Source organism: Patella vulgata, chromosome 1 (genome assembly GCF_932274485.2).
Source record: "Patella vulgata chromosome 1, xgPatVulg1.2, whole genome shotgun sequence".
Classification (NCBI taxonomy): Eukaryota; Metazoa; Mollusca; class Gastropoda; family Patellidae; genus Patella; species Patella vulgata.
This window is the reverse complement of record NC_065879.2, coordinates 77,111,713-77,135,607: the sequence shown is the minus strand read 5'-3', so window position 1 is coordinate 77,135,607 and position 23,895 is coordinate 77,111,713. Positions and strand designations below refer to the sequence as shown.

The 23,895-nt window shown below is 33.3% G+C and overlaps 1 protein-coding gene across 6 annotated transcripts in view; it reads right to left on the bottom strand.

The window, feature by feature from the left end:
* LOC126811098 (tumor protein D54) overlaps positions 1–20,844 on the bottom strand; it is a 32,951-nt gene extending 12,107 nt beyond the window's left edge. For 2 of the 6 annotated variants that reach the window (XM_050536576.2, XM_056098627.1), the window contains exons 1-4: positions 12,627–12,852; positions 2,807–3,231; positions 1,718–1,851; positions 869–1,017 (exon numbers count right to left, since the gene is read on the bottom strand). In XM_050536576.2, coding sequence (XP_050392533.1) covers positions 869–1,017; positions 1,718–1,851; positions 2,807–3,056 — 533 coding nt within the window. In that variant the 5' untranslated portion in view covers positions 3,057–3,231; positions 12,627–12,852. Of the gene's footprint in view, positions 1–868; positions 1,018–1,717; positions 1,852–2,806; positions 3,232–12,401; positions 12,418–12,626; positions 12,862–20,707 lie in introns of those variants that run through there. The other 4 variants (XM_050536567.2, XM_050536584.2, XM_050536592.2 and 1 more) reach the window with 4 other exon arrangements.
* Between the last annotated feature and the right edge of the window lie 3,051 nt (positions 20,845–23,895).

Below are 23,895 nucleotides of genomic sequence, written 5' to 3'. Positions count from 1 at the left end.
ACTCTAAATTGAACGAAAAACAAAACGGAAATAGTTGACAAACAGTAAATAAAATGTCCACATGGCATTAACATTATCAAGCTGAGAAATACATCAATTCCAAATCCAATGTATTTCAAACTCATAGAAAATAGAAATGAAATGGGCATTTATGTCCTACTTTTCTGCACCCACCTCATTCTACGGACGAAATGTAAAATCTAAAGATCCAGTTACTGCCAACAATACCTCCAACTTTTTGGGTCATCCCTTTCTACATATCCAACAAAGACGGTAGAAAAGAAAGACTCACGTATATGTTTGTTTTGTTTTTTTATAGTTTTTGCTAATTATATACATGTAAATTAATTCTTAATATCTTTTGTGAACAAATACTTTAAGCCCTGGGGAGGTTTTCAATTAGGCTTTTCCATCTTCAATCCTTGAAATATAGGTTGGCCTGATTCTAAACTGATAAACACCTTTCTACATGTTTGGGGCACTCTCAAGTCTTTTTATGACAATTATCTTTAATATGACAATAAAATGAAATGAAATAGGGTTTCGGTCCTACTTTTCTGCTCCTATACTGGGTTAATGAAGACGGGCATACATCTTACAGTGTGCTATGAGGGAAAATTTGTCAGAACAGCAGCACTACATCTTACTCTTATATCGAATTCCAACTGTCAAGGAATCTTTTACGTGCACGCCAATGTGTGCACATGACCTTGGTTTTTTGGACCATCCGAATGACTAGACGGCTGTCCTTGTCAGGCCCTCCGTCCTGCATCACTGACAAGGGAAAACCATGCCGGAAAATTTGGATGAACTTTGTCAGCCAATGCAGGGATCGAACACCCGATCTTATATGACGATAAAAACATACCCTTCTGATCCTTTAATATGTTCTAAACTGGTAGCCATATCAGCTTTAAATTCCTGGAATGGTGTAATTCCCATCTTACGTTTTAATTCTGAAGCGTAACGAACTTTAGTTCCTAATACTTGTCTTAATGTAGCTATTTCGCCTTCAACCTGTAAGAAAGACAAAAGGTCATAGTTCATTAAAAATTCAATACATAGACTGGTTGAACTACCCTCTTGGCCGCATTACAAAAATCATACAAAAACTTAGCAGTTACCACTAGAATGCAAGTGCAATAATCAAGCCTGGACAGAAGGCATCTGTCACAGAGAGAGAGAGAGAGAGAGACAGAAATGGGGTTTAACATCCACTCGACACAAACTAGGTCATTTTGGGACTAACATATGGTTTAATTCTAATTCAATAATTCGCTTGAGCGTAGGGGTCTTTAGCAGTGGGAGGAGAAAATTGCTGGGATTCCATAGGTTAATTTGTCTCTTTGAAAATCTAATTTGAATTAAAAGAATTAATTTACAGTCTAATGATTTCTCATCTGTTTTCTTAAAAAGTAATCAACTATGGTACTGGTAACATGCCATTTAAAAATCCTAAAGAATGTTCAAGAATTCTTGTCCAAAACCCTAAATACAAACTGTTTTGTTATAAAATGAAGGAATGTCTGCCAGGTGCGAAAAAAGGTGATTAATGAAAAAAGGTTGAAAATCAACAGGCTTCTTTTTTCACTGAGACAGATAACCCATTACAATGTCTAAAATATTGTATGAATTATTGTAGCTGAATAATACATGTAGATCGACGGACAGACAGGACAAGGGAGTAGGCAAGATATAAACACAATAAAATGGTAACCTTTATTAACTCTTCTTTCCATTCTAACATCTGTCGATCTCGTTCAACAGGATCTTGATAAACTGGTGTATCTTCATCAACACTCTGTGCTGTCTCAAACACTGGTGATGTTAAATTATCATATACCTGATCATCTGAAATATACAAATATTTGGATTAAACTTTGCTTAATTATTTTGAATAGGACATGGGTATATACAATACTGATAAAATGGATTTGAAAACAAGCTGAACCTTTATATAAATTCATCTCCAAGTATTTAAACTCCATTAATTGCACAACAAGCCCAATCTTTCACATTATCTCCCAAATGTATGTATTATTTTAATGTATTTAAGACTGTTGTTATTGCATGTATAATGACATTGGAGAACAGGTACAGTACATCAAAATCTCTATAAAGAAAGAGTTGGCTTGTGTAAAAAGATAAAAGAATTATTTTTAATAATATTTGACAAAGAAAGACACATCATGATGGCAATTTGAAATCACTGTAAACTTTAAATGGTCACATTTGGACCAGAATATTTTTTAAATTAAAATACAGTAATGTTTTATTGTGTATGTCTATAAGCTTGTTAACTTTTATTCTGGTACGATGTATGTTGGTCCTTTAATGATCTATCTTTCCTAATAGCAAGAGATAGTACCATGCACCAGTTTTAATGTAGTGCTGGATATTGCAACTGCAGTCATAAGAGGTGGATCCAAGGAGATCGACAGTGCCCTTTTTTACTGCTGAAAGTGCCTTTTCTCAGACCCAAATATGTCCATTCCCAACCCGTTGCACTGATCCCAAATGACTCAAACTATCGACTCAAACACACCAGTCTGGTCTAATTAATGCTTCCACTTTCAAATGAATTCTTGTTGTTTAGCTGACAGTGCCCTAATCCTATAGAGTGACTATAGACAGACATCAATGATAGCATCTTGTAGAATCGGCGGCGTATACACTCATGCCCATCACCGACGCGCATGAGTGCAACTTGATGTAGCATCATGTGTCACCACTCGCCTTGACAATTTTCGAATGCATGTTCAACTGGCTTTTTTATTTTACTTTATATTGTATATGTAATTTGTACCTTCAAAAGACTTTTCTGATAAACTGTTTTCATCATCTGACAATGATGTTGTCTGAGTTATTGAAAGATAATTATGATAATCCGCTAATGAGTTAATCACTTTATCATAATCCTTATCTTCATCTGTAGCATCTGTAACACTTAATCCCTGCAGATTAACATCCATTAGAATTGTTCCGGGATTCGTTGATATCACATTATTTTCTTTATCCATGGTTTTTGATTTTTTTAACAATTCGTCACCTCTCATTTTGTTGCTTATCTATTGTCACTTGTACTTTAAGAAACAAATTTCGATATTTCTGTTGCGTATTTTGATTTTAATTTGGCTAAAAATGCAGCCGATAATTACATGTTCCTCAACACAAATTAATTTCTACATCTTCATCAGGTCTAACCAAATGTAACACACCATCAAATGTCTTCTGAAATAATCGTTTCATTAATCACTCTACAATTTAAAATCAATCTACTTTAGCGCTTTTTGCCACAAATTAGAATGAAGCAAACACAATCAAAAATTCATTAACTGATCACCAAGCAGTGAAACCCATAACAGAAGATAAACAAAATCTGACAAGAACTTTAAAACAAATAATTTAAAAGCGTAATGTTATTATTTGATCATTAACTGATCACCAAGCAGTGAAACCCATAACAGAAGATAAACGAAATCTGACAAGAACTTTAAAACAAATAATTTAAAAGCGTAATGTTATTATTTGAAACATTTCTTTAATACAGATCCAGCAAAAAATCAGACAGCATATATAACTATAACCAATTGCTATTAGAGGAAAAGCTTCAGAAACTAAAAAAGATATTATAAACCTCTCTGAAAACCACAAAAAACAAATCAATTCAAAGAAAGTGTCCAAAGAATACTCATTCCAGCCAATTAAAACGAACTCTAAAAAAATCTCAAAAGTATTAAGAAGATTTTTCGTAGCATCTTCAAGAATTAGAGAACCGCTGAACACTCGAATGCCGTGAATATCACAATCAATAAGTTATCTAGTCGCAGAACTTTTGACAATTTCTAAATTGAAACTCAAATAGCTTTAGAAGTTTCCGGTCAATACTTCGGCAACCAAGTGTGATTTAGAATCAGTGAAAATTAGACAGCCAATTATAGATGTTTTATATCTCCGAAGCTGTGGGAATACATACTTTATATTGTAATCTCCATGTTCCTAAACATCATTTGGTTTATTTGTGTTCTGTTGCACAATTATTCCACATATTTCTATTATAAATATAACTATTTCTGATTATTCAATTTTATTTTCATTAAATTGGGATCAATTTTTTTTTGTTCCTGGAATAGAAGTACATGTACAGCTGTTTGAGAGATATAGCTTACAATAAATTGTCGTTTATAATCTATTAAAGTATTTCCCCTCTCACCACTCAAAAACCACTATACAACTGTATGTCCTGATGTGCCATTTTAAGCAATAGGAATCACTTGCAAACTACATTATTGTGAATGATGAATCTCTAATTGGAACGTCAGTCCAATAATGGCTCAATTCCATTCAGTATTTACAAATATCTGTGGAATTGAAGTTTCATTGATCTATATGTATGCTGCTCAAAATGCAATAAGTCCGCAGAGATTTTGTTGTCCACGAAAATTTAATAATAGGATTGTTTTAAAAACCGATTGCATCCAAGCCAGGCTGTTAGCTTAATAATCAATCTAAGTACATATTAGCTTGGATTAAACTAATATAAATTTGATATTGTAGCGACATGCCAATGGAGCATTGTTACTTTAAACACCTACATGTATACAGTTGTACCTCGGCAATAGATGTCAAGATCTAACTGGAACACCTCATATGAAACTGCATAATCAATTCCCCCGATCTGATTAAAACACAGATCCTATTTCGTTTCGTTTCTATAGTTCAAAATTTTGTTTTACTTGTCTTTACTACACTAGGATCTGGAAGAGTTGTTATCATTGACGTGTTCTGAATAGTGTGAGGTATTAGCCAATGAAACGGTCTGTTACGGCAAGCTTTAGGCGTGTTTTGCACGGAACTGTAGGTAATCCACTAGTAACATCAATACTGATTGGTTAATCAAATGTCTGACATCATAGGGTCGCTTGTAGTTGTATGACCACTGACGCAACCTCCCAGTACAACCGGTTGGTCAGATCTTCGTGTAGTAGAGGCCATCGAAAATATAAAAAAATGAAACGAAATATAGATCTGTATTTTAATCAGATTGTCAATTCCCCATAAATAAAAGAATATCCAAGTAGCTAATGAAATCACATCCACTACATTCCTCTTACAGCCAACTATTATCAACCACTGCTAAACATCATCAGTTATACAAAATCTATCAACAGTATAATTACAACCAGATCAGTACAGTAAAACACACTACTGCACAAATACGGAATAGTCCTTTCAATAATATGCTTAAGAGTAAATTGAAAATATAACAAAATTAAAACGACGAGTACGAAAAACACATCAAATAAACGAAAATGACAGAAGGTCTAATTCAATATATACTTTACAAATATCAACTAATACCCACCACTGTACAAATAAGGAAGAGCCCTTTTAATAATATGGTTAAAGAGTAAATTGAAAATATAACAAAATTAAAACTACGAGTACGAAAAACACATCAAATAAACGAAAAATGACAGAAGGTCTAATTCAATATACTACTTTACAAATATCAACTAATACCCACCACAGTACAAATAAGGAAGAGTCTTTTAAATAATATATTTTTAGAGTGAATTGAAAATACATGTATAATTAAAACTATGAGTAAATTACAGTAGGTCTAATAACTCAACAGGTACATCACACTCTCTACAGGTATTGATGACAAGAGTAATTTTATCTTATCTATGTGGTATGTATAAATGTTGTAATATTATTGACATCTTGTGATGGATTTGTATCCAGTTTCCTGATAAAATTTAAAGTGGGAGTAATCGAAAGGGATCAATTATATTCATGTATATATGTACGAAATGAAATGAAATGAAATAGGCTTTAGCGTCCTACTGTTCTGCTCTGACTGGGAAAATGAAGGCTGGTATACACCATACAGTGTGCTATGAGGGACATTTTACCCAGAGAGTGGCTCTACAGCCAAGTCTTATATTGAATTCCAACTGCCAAGGGTTTTTTTTTACGTGAAAGCCATGTTCTGCATCACAAACAACACCTGGATCGAACACAGGACCTTCATGCTAGTGAACCAACGTCTTACTCCCTGAGCCACAATGGCTTCCATGTACGGTATACATGTATTGGTATAATTGACTCCATTCTAGTTATGTTACTTTTCACATCCAAGAAAAAATTCTCAAGTAAAAGATAGAACCTATAAATTTTTTGAATAAATGATAGCTCATATCAGGTGTTCTGGAGAAAGTAAGCATACCCTGCCTCATGTACAACAGTTAGGTGAAAAAGAAAGTTTTGATTTTAATTAAATTTAAATTGTCTCTTTATTATAGCTACATGTATTAACATTTCACAATAGTTTCAATTTCTTATCTCGGACATTGTTTTCACAACATTGTACATGTATGCATCTGTAATTTGTAAATACCAGAGACTTGATTACCATGACCCAAGACTACGTGGCTAAATAGGTATTGGGATAATCAAGTCTATTTTGACAATTTAATTAAATGCCAAAGAAAGCTGTGCTTTCTGTTATATCCAAATAAGGAAAGCTGCAGTGTAAAAATACGCCGTGACATTTAGGGTGACGACCTCCTACATGGACCGACTAAATGTCAGAATGCTCCTTTTGAGAAAACGACTCAAAGTTTTGGAAATTTGCCAAAGCAGAAAAATCAGTAAATTGTCTGAAATTAGACATTGTTAATTTCTACACTATAGTTTATCAATTAAACTATCGCCATCTCAAATTCTATTCACAGTGCAGACATTTCAGCTATTTTTGGTCTGATGCAGACACAGTAATCAAGCTAGCACCATTGATATTTAAATTATTTATGACTATAATCTTATCCTCAACACACCATTAGCAAATGTCTGGATAACACAGGTATAACTTCCACAATTTAGTATTCTTCATAATAATAATAAGTCAATTCAATATATATATATATATATCTATCTTCGATAGACAGCTTGATCCTGCATTAACTCTGTACATCTTATCAAGGCCTTCACATATTACTCTGCATATTTCGGCATAAATTTCGATTGGGTACTCACCCAATCTGATTAAAATACAGATCCTATTTCGTTTCATTTTTTATAGTTCAAAATTTCGTTTTACTTGTCTTCACAACACTAAGATCTGGAAGAGTCATTATATTACAGGCGTTCTAGTTGATGTGAGGAATTAATCAATGTCTGATGTCATAGGGTCAAAAGCCACTCGTATGACCCCTGACACAACCTCATAGGGTACTCACTCAGTTTAACAGCCTATCAGATTCATCGATCATCGTGAATACCCAGTCTCGCGCTTTTCTGCTAAAATGTCTACCTGTGGTAATTGAAATGCAAAGTTCAAGGTTCGTTCAATGTCAAGGTTCCGTGGAGGTCGCTATATTTGATTTGAGTGTGTTAGTGTCACAACTTCTGATTGGACGCTACTGTTCACATGTCTGCAGTAAAGGGAGGAAACGTAGCTTTAAGTTTGTGAATTGCAAAGTACATATCTAGCAACGTCCAGATGTTGTAAAACTCGCAGTCGTTGCTTCAGGAACATGTATATCTATATATACTGGTTCTATAATCTTGTGTGTATTTGTCCAATTGCATTCTAAACGATATTTTTAAATATTCGCATTCAAACAGTTTCTCTAAGCTATTTGAATGGATTTTCTGTATTTGTTGTTCAATGTCAAAAGGAATGCTGTGTGTATGTGGACACATGTCTACAGTCTATTCTAAAGAAGTTTGGCTCGGCTTTGACACACACAGTGCTCACACATATTTAAATATTCACATTCAGATAGTTTTTAAAGGCTACATTGTATTCAAACTGTTATTTAAACAATTAATGAAGCATTATGTGTGGTTTAGTGGTTGTGAGTGAGACATTAGGTAATATATTACTCAATGTCTGAAGCTGGTGACCATTAAAAATTAAACAACTTAAAATACAGACACTTGGTACATGCTTTGCAATGAAATATATTACGTAATGTCTTAAGCTCGAGACCATTAAACAGCTTAAATTACAGACACTTGCTACATGCTTTTTGCAATGAAATATGTCACACGGGTACAAAATTTCAACTAGTATTAATGTACGCTTGCACATTGCCTGTACCATTATTTAAAATAATAGTACGCCAACATCAAAGAATGATGTCACATCTGTATTTTAAGTAAGACTAAGAGCTAAATCTGCCTATTGCAGGTCTTTATGTTGGCTTCAAATGTTATATATATATAAATTGTTATTTGCATGACAAACCTATAATCAACTCAGATGGCAAAGATTTTAACGGATTGAAATGCCATTGCTATTTAATGAATCAATCTAAACATGGAGAACCGAGGCTGAGTCACAATTAACAAGTAATGTTGCTACGTTAATAACAATCTATGCCACATCTTGTCAAATATTCAGTGATATCATTGCTCAGAATAAAGTAATATGAATGAAATTTTCTAAATATATTTATTTTGAATTATGTATTTTTGACCTATTATAGCAAGAACAGCCAGCTCTGTACCTAAACCTTACAAAATGCATCTTTTAACTTGTGTAATTTGATCACTAGAAAATAAGTAATAATGCCAGTTCAATGAAATACCTTTAATATCAACTCATGCAACCTAAAATGTTATCTAAATTATAAATTAGATATTAAGTAACTTATCCAGACCATAATCAAGTTTTGATGCCATTGCTAGTCGTTGATATTTAGCGGATTAGAATACATTTTGTGAAGAATAATCAAACATAAAAATGGATATTCGAGACTTTGTTTTTTATCGTACAGACTTTAGTTAAGATAATCGAGGCTAGCCTAAACCGCTAATACCTCGGTTCAGAATTGAGCTGTTTGAAATTTTCAGCATATTCTATTTACATTATTTATTTTTTAACTATTATGGCGAGAACTGCCAATCTAATCTCCCATTATGCTCCTTTAACTGAAATTTTGTTCTGCTACCAAGAATGTCACCAGAAATGTAAAACAGAAAACATTACCTACATGTATATTATCCTTTAGTGGCATTTAGCAATTGGAAACATAACAAAACTGACACAGTTATATGGAACAACAATCACTGGTTTGTATAATAAACCAGTGATTGTTGTCCCATATAACTATGTCAGTTTTGTTATGTATATTATCCACAAAGTGGTATCAGTTGTTTTAGTATAACTTGTCTTGTGCTCATCATCAGCTAATTGTATTAATAGTTAGGTTCGACAATGATTCTCTAAAACCAAAGTAACTTTATTGAAGTAAAATCAAGTGATTTTGAATATGCATACGCTACTTTGTGAATGGTACACCTGTCACATAAAGAGGCAATCACACTCATTTAACAAATAAATATGATGCCTTATCATTGAAATTCTAAGCAATGACCTACAAGCATTAAGAATTACAAATGTAGGTGTATTCAATCATGTCATTTTAGGAAAAGCTTTGTAGATATATATGTCTCAAAATTTGACATGCAATCTAATTTGAACACACTGAGGTAGACAAATCATGTCAATCAAAGAATTATTTTTGACTTGACCTCTGAAGCATTAAATTAATGTCTCCTTAATTATAACTATCTATTGTCAATAAGCAAGAATATATGGTTATTAATATACTAGATAAATATTGATGATAGTATATTATTAACTTGTACAACTAGAAACAAGCCTTCAGGGCTTCAAACAATTTTAATACTATAGATAACAAATCATCACCAAACCTAGTTACAGCCTTAGATCATGTATTTTTTGGACATCAAACAAATTTAATACTACAGATAACAAATCATCACCAAACCTAGTTACAGCCTTAAATATAGGATTTTTGGGGCATCAAACAAATTTAATACTACAGATAACAAATCATAAGCAAACCTTACGGCTTTACTTAGAGCATGCATTTTTTGGACTAATGGCAAAATCCATACTAAAATGTTGAGAACAAAACCTGAATATTAAGAGTAGATAATCTCCAAGCTTGGATTCTAGTGGATTCAAATGAGGACTATTAAAAGATGTTATTCAACACTTGTACTGGAATAATTACTGTTACATTGTCTGCAGAAGCTGAATGCTGCAAAATTTTCAATTCATTATATCATATGGAATGGAACAATATTTTGACTGATATTCCTTTCAAAGATACTTTTTCAATATTGTGGTTTTGCAAGTAATCTTTCATATTAATGTTAAGACCCTTATTTGTAATTAAACACATCTGTTTAAAGAAAGACCTTAATGAAGAATTGACTGGCTTGTATATAACAGATAGTAGAATTAACACCAATAACGATAGCGATGTGAAATCAATAGAAACCAATGACACTAACGTCAGTTAGACGTGATCAAATTGATTAATGTATGGATCAAATTGTTTCTTTAATAAAAGTACTTTTGGCTGTATATGGACATGGTCTTAAACTCTATATTCAACCTGTATTCCGGTATTTTAGAGAGAGAGAGGGAGAGAGAAATGGGGTTTAACGTCCACTTGACACAAACTAGGTCATTTCGGGACTAACACATGCTTTAATTTTATTTCAATAATTTGCTTGTGCGTAGGGGTATTTAGCAGTGGGAGGAAACTGGAGGACCCGGAGAAAACCCACAAGGTTGAACAGGCGACCCTACTCCTTGTTACGTACAACCGGGGAATCGAAACCACGCCAGTTGACTCAATGACAGACCTTATGATACAGAGCACACTTGCTAACCATTCGGTCATCCAACCCCCTGTGGTATTTTAGACTTTGAAATATATTCAATTACATGTATATATCTAATTTAGAAAGAAAATAATTTCAATTGTCATAAATTTTGATAGCATGTAGGACTACTATATTTGTATAGTCAGTGATTCATCATATATTTATAAAATATATCACATGCTGTGGTGACATTATAATTACATACTGTCACTTTTAAACATATTTATACATGTAGCTTGATTAAAGCTATAAAGGGACACATCGCAAAATATAAATATAAATTGTTTTGAGTTATTTTCCCTTTTATTAAAGCTACAATATTCCTGTCTAAACAGCAATAGACTTTCAGTTGAGGGTCTTAACAAAGAGGAAATGATTTTTAGTCTAGAGTATTGTGTCATTAAGGCTATGGCTATACATATAAAAATATTATTTTTTAAAACTATTTGTCAAAATTGTTTATTAACAGATGTTACCCAAGTTCAATTAACAATTTATGACTGTAACCTTTGATGTGTTTATACATACGTATGTATATCTCTTAATCCAGGACTGAACAGCTGTAATAGAATTTTGTTATATAAAAATAGATTTTGATAAAACATCAGCATTAAGCTTGTTTATTTCCATACTTCAGCTCTGCTGCCATGGTGGCATGATGAGTCCCTCAGGATTTTCCAGTCTGTTTTCCCAGTTTTCCCAGTGTTTCAAGTGCAGGGCGAAGCGGCTGATGACGAAAAAAGCACCGATTCATTTTGATGGAAACGTAAAACATAGGTTCACAATTCACATGTTAATCCTTGGTGTGCACGTAAAAGAACCCTTGATGATGCAATAAAGAGATGAATCAAAGCACTCTGCACAAGTGTGGTACATGTAATTTCTTGTAACCCTCATATTTGAGCTTACAAACTGTTTATTTTTTTTGTGGTGAACGTAAACCAGTTGGTACATACATGTATGTAAACTGTTTTTTGATTGGTCGGTAGAATCACCCTACGTAGCCAATGAAATCATCAAGGGCAAATAATTTGAATTCGTGAAAACCCTGTGTATGGACCCAGGGGTTAGTGGGGTAGAACAGAACGATATCACACGTGATACCGAGGATGTTGCTCTCTTGGCAGATATGTTTTCACTTATATCTAGGTGATTATATCTACATTGTAGGATTTAAATGTTTATTTTTTGGTTAAATACATTTGGACCAACTTGCAGATGGACCATGTAATTTAAAGTACATAGCAATTTATAAAAACAAACCACACCTAATCTATGTACATGTATGTACCGGTAGTTATAATGAGCTATATTAATTATGGTGATCTACAAACCTATTGAATCTTACAAACCTCCACATTTCTCAAATAAAACATTTGAAAACTCCACTTCTTAAATTGGTAGACTATCAAAATAAACCTTGTTTGCAATAAGTGACTTTAAATGGACATTATTTGAAAATAATTCAAGCACTGGAGCTTAAATTGTTAAACATACTAAATTATATGCATTACATGTATTTGATCAACACATGATAAAATACTGATTAATGATTATTCTGGCTGAGTGGCCTGCATAGCCAGATTACCCCTTTATCGGTTTTTACTGCAATTTTACTTTTTTTATAGATCCATTCACAATCTCTCAAAAGTGATCAAATCTAAACACATATTACATAACACTACCATAAATGAAGTTGATTATGCTTTCTTCCTTATAACACATAATCATGTATTTCCAAGCACAAAATCAAAACTGTTTGAATATTTCACATATAAAAACACTGTTATCCACAGCACTACAAACTGAGTCAATAGAAAATGTGATAAACACAAAACCATAGATTTTCTTTCTTGAATAACATTAGAATCAATCTCACCATTTACAAAACTTTAGAATAAACTACGTACTTGTTTACATGTATCCAACTGCTGTCACAGTAATAAATTAAAGGGACATATTGCCAGATTGTACACTAGAGACAACTTTAAGCAATATCCAGGGTTTTGAACCTACCAAAGTTTACAAACATAAACACAATATATCACTGATTTCCTTCCATAACATTAATTAAGAATATCACAATTTTTCAAAACTTGATCACAAGTAGAACTATATCCAACGGTTGCGATGGGAATGAGTTAAAACTGTACCCAGCCTGCAGGTTAACCAGTTAAAAATGTATTAATCTTTGCCACGTCAATATCCTGTGTCAACACTGGCTACAAACTCTACCTGTATTTAGCAAGTAAAAGTCGACAAGCCCCCAAGGGTTGAATGAATCAATAATTTACCAGTCCTTATGAACCTGTCACACTCTTGAGTTACTTAATATGATGTAACATTATTGTTATTTTTCCTATAACAATAGGTTATCTTTAGATTAAAGACAAGTTAACACTCTAGAAACCCTCTCTTCTCTCAGCTTATGATATATACATGTATTTGGACCAAAATGTGCTAACGACCTCTATTAAAGTAATGTCTTTCCTGTACTAATTTAAAGTAGCTAAGTTTCTAATTCAATACCATCCAGTCTTTGACATTGAGAACACAAATTATTTGTTAATTCAAATCAACATTGATGTTGTGAACTTACTGGGAAAAGATGGGCTTTTGACATCCAATATTTAAGACAAAATAAACATTTTACCATTGGTACAAGAATCGTGTACCATAATGGGTTCCAGCGTCATTTGTAATAAGGGACAAGAAAGAACGAGGCTAGACATATTCCACAAGTCATGTCAAACGGTGACGACATATCCTTATCTGGAGAGCATGCGCAATAAATACTATCGGTGTAGACTGGAATAATAGAGATTGCCATTCGATTGAGACTTCTGGTGTATTTCGCCAAACATAACTGATGAGAAACGGAAACGATTGAATGTAAAGGCCAAATTATAATTGGAAGTTGTTAAAAATGAAATGAAATTGGGTTTAACGTCCTACTGTTCTGCTCCAAACTGGGCTTTTGAAGACGGGCATACCCCATACAGTGTGCTATGAGGGAAATTTTGAACGGACAGCGGCACTACGGCCTACTCTTATATCGAATTCCAACTGTCAAGGGATCTTTTACGTGCACGCCAACGTGTACACATGACCTCGATTTTTCCTCCAATCCAAACGACTAGACAGCTCTCCTTGTCAGGCCTTTAGTCTGGCATCAACGACAAGGGGGAACCAATCCGGAAAATCTGGATGAACTTTCTTGGCCAATGTAGGGATTGAACACCCGACCTCCAGGCTAGCGAACCAGCTTCTTACCCACTTAGCCACCGTAACACCCGAAGTTGTTAAAAACTAATAGCCTTCTTCATTGCATGGACATAAATACACTGTGTATAAATTTTGATCAGATGATAACTAGAGCATCCAAAAGATTTTTAAATTGATCAAGGAACATAACTCTGCAGGTAATTATTTGAAATCCTTAAAAAGTAAAATGATTTTTCGTCTCATGGACAAAAAAACGTGTGTAAATTCAAAGACAATCAAACAAAAACTTGACCCAAACACAAGACCATAAAATTTTTGTTTGAGTGTTCAATGGTATTAACGCTGCAAGTATGTGTAATTAATAGAAAAAGTTGAAAATTAGTATGCTTCTTTGTATCATAGTTTTCCAACATGGTTTCCAGTTGTGCAGAACGGAGGGCCTGACAAGGACAGTTGTTTAGACTTTTGGATGAGACAAAAAACCAAGGCCCTGTGTACACATTGGCGTGAGCGTAAAAGATCCCAAGACAGTTGGAATTCGATATAAGAGTAGGCCTTAGTGCCACTGTCCAGGCAAAATTTCCCTCATAGCACACTGTATAACTTATGTCCGTCTTTATTAGCCCAGTCAGAGGAGAACAGTAGGACGTTAATCCCCAATTCATTTCATTTTTATCATAGACATCATGAAAGTTGTTTCAGTGGCTGCCAGTGAATTGCCCCGCCTACCCAATATTTATTTTATAATCATCTCACAAATTGTCAGTATATTGGCAGTACTGTCGGTCACTGTAATAGAGAATGGAGAAGTGCAGCCAGCGTGTAATAGCTCTATCCATTCAGTCTCCTGAATGATAGATGTTTCCACATGGTTATCCAGTCGTCAATACATATGAATGTTGGTATATAAAAATTGTGTATTTACTCACTTTCTATCTAAAACATTAAAATTTCTTTAAAACTGATTATCAAATAAAGAAATAAACTATTTGTACATGTAGATGTTGTGTAGAGATGATAAATTACATGATCAGATGGATGCTCATCTAAAATTCCATTAAAGTTGTAACACTTTTGCCATAGTACAATATGTATGATACATCTTGTCAAAACTTCAAACACATAATCTAATTAAAATATAGATCTATATTTCGTTTCGTTTTTTATACTTTCGATGGCCTACACTACATGTATATCTAACAAGTTATAGTGGGAGTTCACGTTCTATGACGTCAGTTACGAAGCAAGCGACATTTGACCCAATTACGTCAGTCATTCGATTAATCAATTAGCGACCGCCATGTATTTTTTTTATCTACTTTTGATTTGTTTTGATTTCTATTGCCGCTAATGTCTACCCACAGTTCCGCGCAAAAAAGGTCAAACGCTCGATTCGACAGACCATTTGATTGGCTGACCCCTCATTTCAAGCAGAACACGAGTTAAATAACAACGTTTCCAGATCCAAGTGTAATAAAGACAAGTAAAATCGAAATTTTGAACTATAAAAACGAAACGAAATTGGATCTGTGTTTTAATCAGATTGAACACATAACTTTGCTCAGAATAATTTAATTTGAATATAATTTGATAAAGATACCTCAGTAAGATTATTGAAACATTGCATTTAATAAACTAATACATGTAAGTAGTAAATCCATAAAGTTGTGTTATTATGAATTGGTAGATATAAGTATAACATAATGTTACCTATAAATAAGAAATAAGAGGAATTCCATTAACTTCATTTGTTTATTTTATATATAGAAATCTAAGTAATATATAAAAGCTGTGTTAAACATCAATGCCTGACCATATTTATTTAGATTATTGAACAACTTTATGGAAACTTCCATGATAAACAACAGGATGCAGGGAGAGCTATTTATAGAATTATCAGAACTATTTATAGAATTATCATAAACAACTTGATTGTATGAAATGTTTATAAAATGTCTGTAGACTATAGCTCAATTGTTAATTCAATGTTAATTTAAACACTTCATAAGCCTGATTGGTGCATTAAAGCAGGATGTTCAATCCATTTCATTCCATTGGGGTGATAATTTTCTGTTTCACAAAATTGGAAATTCTGTTTTAAAAATTGTGAATTCTGTTTTAAACATTGTGAATTCCGTTATTTTATGTTTTTCCTTGACATGGAACTTTCTGTTTTTTTAGCCTTATGTAATAACTGTTTGGCGCTATTTGCATTGGAAATTTGATTATTGTTTGAGCTCGTTTCAGGTTTTTCATAGAATATGTCATAGTTCCAGGTCCAGTGTGCTGCATGCAACTATAAATCTATTTACTGGTAGTCCTCAGAACAGAATTCCCTCTTAGTGATCAGAATGAGGCAACCAGAATCTTCATGTAATTCTGGTTTTGGACATAGTAAAATTTACTTATGAATTCTATATTTTGGGGGGATTTACGAAAATAAAAGTATTTTATGATCACATTTATAGATTTTTGGAAAAGTAGACACTTTCAACGATATTCCGTTTCAGATTGTAAATACTATTTCAAAAGCCAGATTCCGCGATATTTCCGTGGAAATCATCAGATTCCGCGATATTTCCGTGGAAATCATCAGATTCCGCGATATTTCCGTGGAAATCATCAGATTCCGCGATATTTCCGTGGAAATCATCAGATTCCGCGATATTTTCGTGGAAATCATCACCTCTAATTTCATTTAATCTAAACTGGGGACTACGAAAGCCCAAAAAGAAAAATATGTTGATAAGGTTACAATATTCAAATGAGATACAAAGTATTGTTGGCAATCATGAAGCGTACTTGAAGCATAATATGTAGAGCATGACAATAATATTTCTATGTATGCATATGCCTCTGGAAATTTTGCACATTTAAATTCAGTATGTATTGGTTCTAAAGTGTTTATGACTGTGAGCAGTTCCTCAGTTTTTAAACCTTTGAATTGTTATTTGAATCAATGTTTATTTCAATATTTGATTGAAGTCCTTTTTTCCCAATAACATTTCAGACAGCAATGACAACCAGTTAATCTAGCTAAAATCTCAAATCTGTACAGTTTGTTTTTTAAAATTTTGGTGTTTACTGTTAAAGATTGTACCAAATAAACTAAGCTCTTGGTCCTTTAATTCAAGATGTCATGACAAGGTGGAAATCCAGTTTCAATGAAACTAAATGAAATGAAATGGTATTTAACGTCCTACTGTTCTGCTCCAAGCTGGGCTAATGAAGATAGGCATAAGCCATACAGTGAGCTATGAGGGAAATTTTGCCCGGACAGAGGCACTACGGCCTACTCTTAGTCTTATATCGAATTCCAACAGTCAAGGGATCTTTTACGTGCACACCAATGTGCACACGGGACCTCGGTTTTTCATCCCATCCTAACGACTAGACAGCTGTCCTCCATCCTTCATCACTGACAAGGGGGAACCACGCTGGAAAATCTGGATGAACTTTCTCAGCCAATACAGGGATCGAACACCCGACCTCCTGGCTAGCGAGCAGCGAGCCAGTGTCTTACCCCCGAAATCCAGTTTCAACACACATGTAGTCAAGCAACATTTTAAGCAGCAACAACAAGCTCTACTTCTGCTTCCTTGCGGGCCAGGAAATGATAATTTCAGTTGTAGTCTACAATTACAATGTAACTGACATTTTGAGAGAGAGTGAGAGAGAGATAGAGAAAAAATGGGATTTAACATTCACTTGGTCATTTCAGGACTAACATATGGTTCAATTTTATTTCAATAATTTATCTGTGGGAAGAAACTGGAGGAGGTTGGAGGAATTAATAAAATATAAGCCTATAACATACTGTATGCCCATCAGTCAGGCTGCAACAATATGTGAACCTGTAATATGATATACAACATGAATCATACTTCACGATTATTAATCTATATCAAAATATATTGAAAGTTAAAATAATGCACATACAGTAGATTTATAAATTTAATGATTATCAAAGAACTTTTGTTGCAGAGAGAGAGAGAGAGAGAGAGAGAGAGAGAGGGAGAGAGGGGGGAGAAATGGGGTTAATGTCCACTTGACACATACTAGGTCATTTCGTAACTAAAATGGTTCAATTTTATTTCAATAATTCGCTTGCGTATAGAGGTCTTTAGCAGTGGGAGGACCCCGAGAAATCCCACGAGGTTGGACCGGCTACCCTACTCTTTGTCACGGACAAGCCGAGAATCAAAACCATGCCACTTGACACAATGACAGACCTTATAAACTAACGCACACATATTAAACCATTCGACCACCCAACCTCTCTTGATACATAGAGTAAAACTGTGGCATAAACAGAATACTCCCTGCAGTGTTTCGTTTGATTAGCACTAATCCCACTTAACACTGCTGTAAAGAAAGCAAATTTCTGTTCCAAATTATGACTGGTCAATAGTCCGATTAACAACCAATAGCTAACTGCGTAACAATATGTTTACGCTTTAAACAAAGTTCCAAATTGGACCAAATATGTTTACATAACGTTACGTCATGACTCACTATTTTATTATGCCCAATTAACCAGTGCATAACAGAATATTAACAGAAAAACTAATTGCGTGACAAACGAGGCTATCAACATGGATACAATGTAAACAATACTGTATGTAGAGAAACAAGACTTTCATTGTTTTTAATGCCTTAAATCACTGTCCAAAATTTTAGGGAAGACCCCAGATAATACGAAGGGCTGTCATGTTGCTGTACTTGGGATAGATTTAATTGAGGGGAAGAATAGACATAATCCCTCAAAAGCTCAAGTATCAGAAGCCAATCCAGCAATATGCAGAGAGGGATTTCTCGGGCCATTGCTTAAGGAATATGCATAAACCGTGACAGCCAATTTCACTTTAGTTTTGAGATTAGAGATCTATATGTATGAATCAACTGAATGGAATCTTCAGTAAATATTTAAATGACAAATAAAATTTCTATCTTTTAAATAATTTGGTAAATAAAACTGAATTTAGTAATTCAACAGCTAATAACAAAAATAAGCAAGTGATAGAGAAGTATTTAAATTCAGATTACAAATAATCAGACGAGTAAATTTTAGTAGAGATAAAGAAATCTAATTGGCTCTTTACTGGCTGAATTTGTAGTTAATGGATAAATATGGTATTTAATTCTAACTGGCTCTTTACTTGCTGAATTTGTAAATACATGCAATGGCTAAATGTAGTATATAATAACACTTCACACAAGGTTTTGGGATTAGGGGTCTGCATTTTAAATAAAAATCACAATCCAAGTTTTATGGAAACTGGTAAAGAACACCTTTCTACATACTATGAGTAATATTCAAACTGTCAGTCAGGTCCAAGGACAATAACTCTGGAAGAAGATATAGATCATCTTTCACCCTCCTACAATGTATGGCCTTAATCTATTCCAATCATCCATATTCATGAAGTCTGTTGAGTGATGATGACAATATAGACATATTTAAGCATTCAATTTCAATTTAGGGAATATCCTGAAACATGTAGACTATTGTGATGTACATGTAGCTATCACATTTTGCCATCAATAAGATATCAATGTTGCTGGTGTCATCAAACTCAAAAGTCATTTTGGGATTTATGTAAATATGACAGATCAGTTAATAAACTAATCAAATCAAATCCATACCCGTCACACTTAATATCTAGATTAAAGATGAAAAGACCAATTGATGTATTAACAGTTAATCTGTGGTGATTGAAGGCGATTAAGAGCTGTCAATTATACACATCCGTGAACATGATACTATAAATTAGGTCACAGTACTTGATAAGGTGCTAACAAATACACAGTTAATTAATAAAAGTGATTACCCAATTTGAAAAATCTTTCATATGTGTAGGCTATAATTAATGATACAATTTAATTTTGTTATCAACAAATTATTGAATTGGACTGAAACAGTATAGACTAAAGACTGTTTGTAAACAGTCATTGTGTTTTATATTTTTTTTTCAAGCTTATTTTATATTGAAAATTGACATTTCTTTCCTTGCAAAAATCAAGTCAAAAAATGAAGAATTGTGTACTCTAATCAGATAGCAGCATTGAGAGTTTAAAAAAAAAAATTGTTCATAATACGCTTTGATTTGCAAGCATATATGCTATCATGTGGGAGTTGCATGTGTTTGAATCAGTTAAAATATTTTTAGAATTACAACGGTAGTCAATTTCTGAAAACTAGACATCTTATAATTTATGTATGTGGACTGGACAATAATAAACAATTTCTTAGTACCAGATCAAATTTTGAATAATTATTTATCACTTGATTAGAAATACTTTCTCTTGTGTCCATATTGTGTAGTTACGTCAATATATAAATACAAAATAGGGTAATAAATGACACATAGACATACAATGGTGAATATGTACATTTATATAGTGACATATAGTGTGTTATAAATTTGTCAATTCCATGAATCCATGTGACAGTTACTTTTGTTTTCTTGTACATCTCTTTTTCATCAATTCAATCTTCTAATTATGAACATAGATCTATGTGTGTAAACCTATAGGATGCTGTATTAAAATTGTTTGTGACATGTACATAATTGTCATTCTTGATTCGATGATCGAACCTGTTTTGTCTGTATCACTCTCAGACATATTCGCACTTTCTCTAATATTCTCTCTGCCATCTGCACAACACTAACTAATTGCTGGCATATTTTGGATTGTTGTCATCATAATTGAGCTGAAAGCCTAAAGAAATTACCGTTTTATTGTGGGAATTTACATGACTTACCACTACTGCGGCTGCTCTCAAGCAGATTTTCTTCTTTAGGTGAAGTAGACATTATTTTCCTGTTTTTATTTTACGACGTTCGAGTTGGCAGATACTTGCTTGTGTAAAACGTCATTGATGCTGTCATTTCCGTCGAAAATGATGACGTTTCATTTGTTGTGCACAACTGGATTTTCCCTCCACCCCACAAAACAGCGTATTCCAACTAAAATATGTCTTCTTAAGCAAATAGCAAATAAACTTTTGGAAATAGAATCATAAAATAAAAATATTGAAAATACATCTTTAGAGTCTCGAAATTTGACATCCACGTGTGACCCAGTTACGAGAAAAATTTCAAGATGGCGATGAGCAAAAGAGGAAACGTAAGTTTTTCATTAAAAGCCTCAATAAATAATGTCTTGAAACAATATTGATCTCAGGATTATTATCAAAAGCATATTTAACCCCTATTCTATACCATAAATATGATTATTAGCCATTTATGTATGTATCATTGGTGCAATGATGAAACAATAGGTCTAGACCTTCGTCATCCGAAAATTGTTTTATTTACATTTTTGAGGTCAGAACCATTGAGTTCGCTCTAGGTCTTTGAATTTTTAAAACGTTTATATGACGTTGATGTGACACCATGAAACGTTATATTTGCGAACAGTATTCTTATTTCTGTCACTGCCTCAGATAAGTAAAGTAGTAAGTCACTATGCCGAAGTGCTAAGTGAGTCAAATCTGTAAATCGATTTTGGACTGGGAGGAGATTGAAAATGCCACTTTTTGTTGAAAATCAAAGATGGAAGGTACATGTAATTTATGGAAACACTAGCAACATGTTTTTCAAACACAATTTATATGGAAAACAATTACCGAGTTTATTCCACACTACCTTTCGACAAGTTCCTCTTGTTGTTCTCAAGTAAATAATGACAGTGTAATGACAAGAAATGAAATTATATACAAGTAACAAGGTAACAAAAACAATAACTAATCTGAAACCATCAAAGGAATAATAAAAAGAGCAATATTAACAATACAAAATTGACATCAAAGATACTGATTAAGGATTAATTAAGGTATCGTAACTCCTTGGAAGATGTAATCCCTCGTCTCTATTAAGTTCAGGTTTAAATCTCTTGATTTTGAATAAACTCAGTAATTGTTTTCCATATAAATTGTGTTTTGATATTATATATTCAATTACTACATGTAAATGCCATATAAGGATTTCACAAACAACAGGACTTGAAAATCGATCTGTATTATTATTTGTGTTTCCTACTGATGTTGTATTTTTCATTTGCCAGTACATCACTGCATGTGGTTGCGTTCATATTTTGTCATCCACTATCCACACAATTAAAAAAAAATAATTCTAGATGCCAAACTTGTTGCAAATGCTTTTTGTAAATTTATCTTTTTAGTGTGTAAAATAAAACTATATTACTACAGCTATATAAAATGTAATAAGCATTATTATGATTAAGCTTATTCATTATTTTAAAATTCAGCAGGTATTTTTGGTAACAAAACATTTTGGTCCCGCCTCATTTTGGATTCAACGCAGACAGACGACCTTTCAGACTCAGTCAGCTAAGGAATTCAAGAATCCATTGAAAACTGCAATACATGTATTGTGTTACTGTTAGTTGAAATTGTTGAATCTAAGGAAATTTAGTCCAAAAAAGATTCAGCACCAATTGTAATCTTTGCTAAATCTGTTGATGCACCTTTTTTTTTTTAATTTGATTGAATCTTAAGTCGGGGGGGGGGGGGGGGGTACATATTAGAATGTATAAATAATCAATTTCAGTACATTTTGCTTGAGTATTAAGCAGAGAAAAATTTGATATTTTTTTAAAAATGCAAGTAACATAGAGACACAGAGACTTTACTAAACCAGTAGAATTTTGTCATTGGGATACTTAAAATTTGTTTACAGTGGCTGCACCAACATTACACTATTTAATATCAGTTTATGGCATTTGAATATTTTGGAGGATCTACATGTACAGACATTTTTTCACCACCGTAGTCAAGGCAATCAAATAATATTTTTGCAGTGAAATATACATGTATTAACTAAATATTGCCAATTAATTTTTTAGGTGCGGCTTCCGCCAGAGGTTAACAGAATTTTATACATAAAAAATCTACCATATAAAATAACACCAGAGGAGATGTATGATATATTTGGAAAATATGGAGCTATTCGTCAAATAAGAGTGTAAGTATAAAGACAATAGAATAATAGTTTAGGATGAAGGCATTAATGAAGCTTGTATCTGAATTTCCATTCGGTAGGTTGGATGGCCGAATGGTTAGCACGTGCGTGCTGTATCATACGACCTGTCATTGAGTCAACTGGTGTGGTTTTGAATCCCCGGTTGTACGTGACAAGGAGTAGGGTCGCCTGTCCAACCTCGTGGGTTTTCTCCGGGTCCTCCGGTTTCCTCCCACTGCTAAAGACTCCTATGTGCAAGCGAATTATTGAAATAAAATTAAACCATATGTTAGTCCCGAAATGACCTAGTTTGTGTTGAGTGGACGTTAAACCCCATTTCTCTCTCCCATACTGAATTTACATTCACAGTTACACTAACAAACACCAAGTTATCCTGATAGGTATGGGTACTTGAAGTTTGAGTACTTTAATGGACTATTTGGCTGACTTACTGCTTTGGGTGTGTGTTTCGATTTTTAGACCAGGAACACGTCCATTCCCCACAGCACTGTTCGATTTGTTTTTCTTCTTGGGGCTGACACGCTTGTTAAAAAAAGCCTAAGGCTCCACCAATTCATGGCATGTCTTTTCTTTGGATAGATAAAATTAAATGCGGCTTGATTGACAAACTTCAATATGTCACAATTCCAAGATGGTGTCGATGATGTCATTCTCAATTCCTGGTCCATATACTAATATCGCAGTTGTTTAGTTAGATTATTTTCTATTACATTTAAATGTTCAATTTTAATATTTTATTTTTCAGTGGTAATACACCAGAAACTAAAGGTACAGCATTTGTAGTATATGAAGATATATTTGATGCTAAGAATGCTTGTGATCATTTATCTGGTTTTAATGTGTGTAACAGATATCTAGTTGTATTATATTATCAAGCTAATAAGGTATATATTTAATATAAGCATAGAATTTTGTTTATCATCATTAAATGATATTTAGAAGTAGA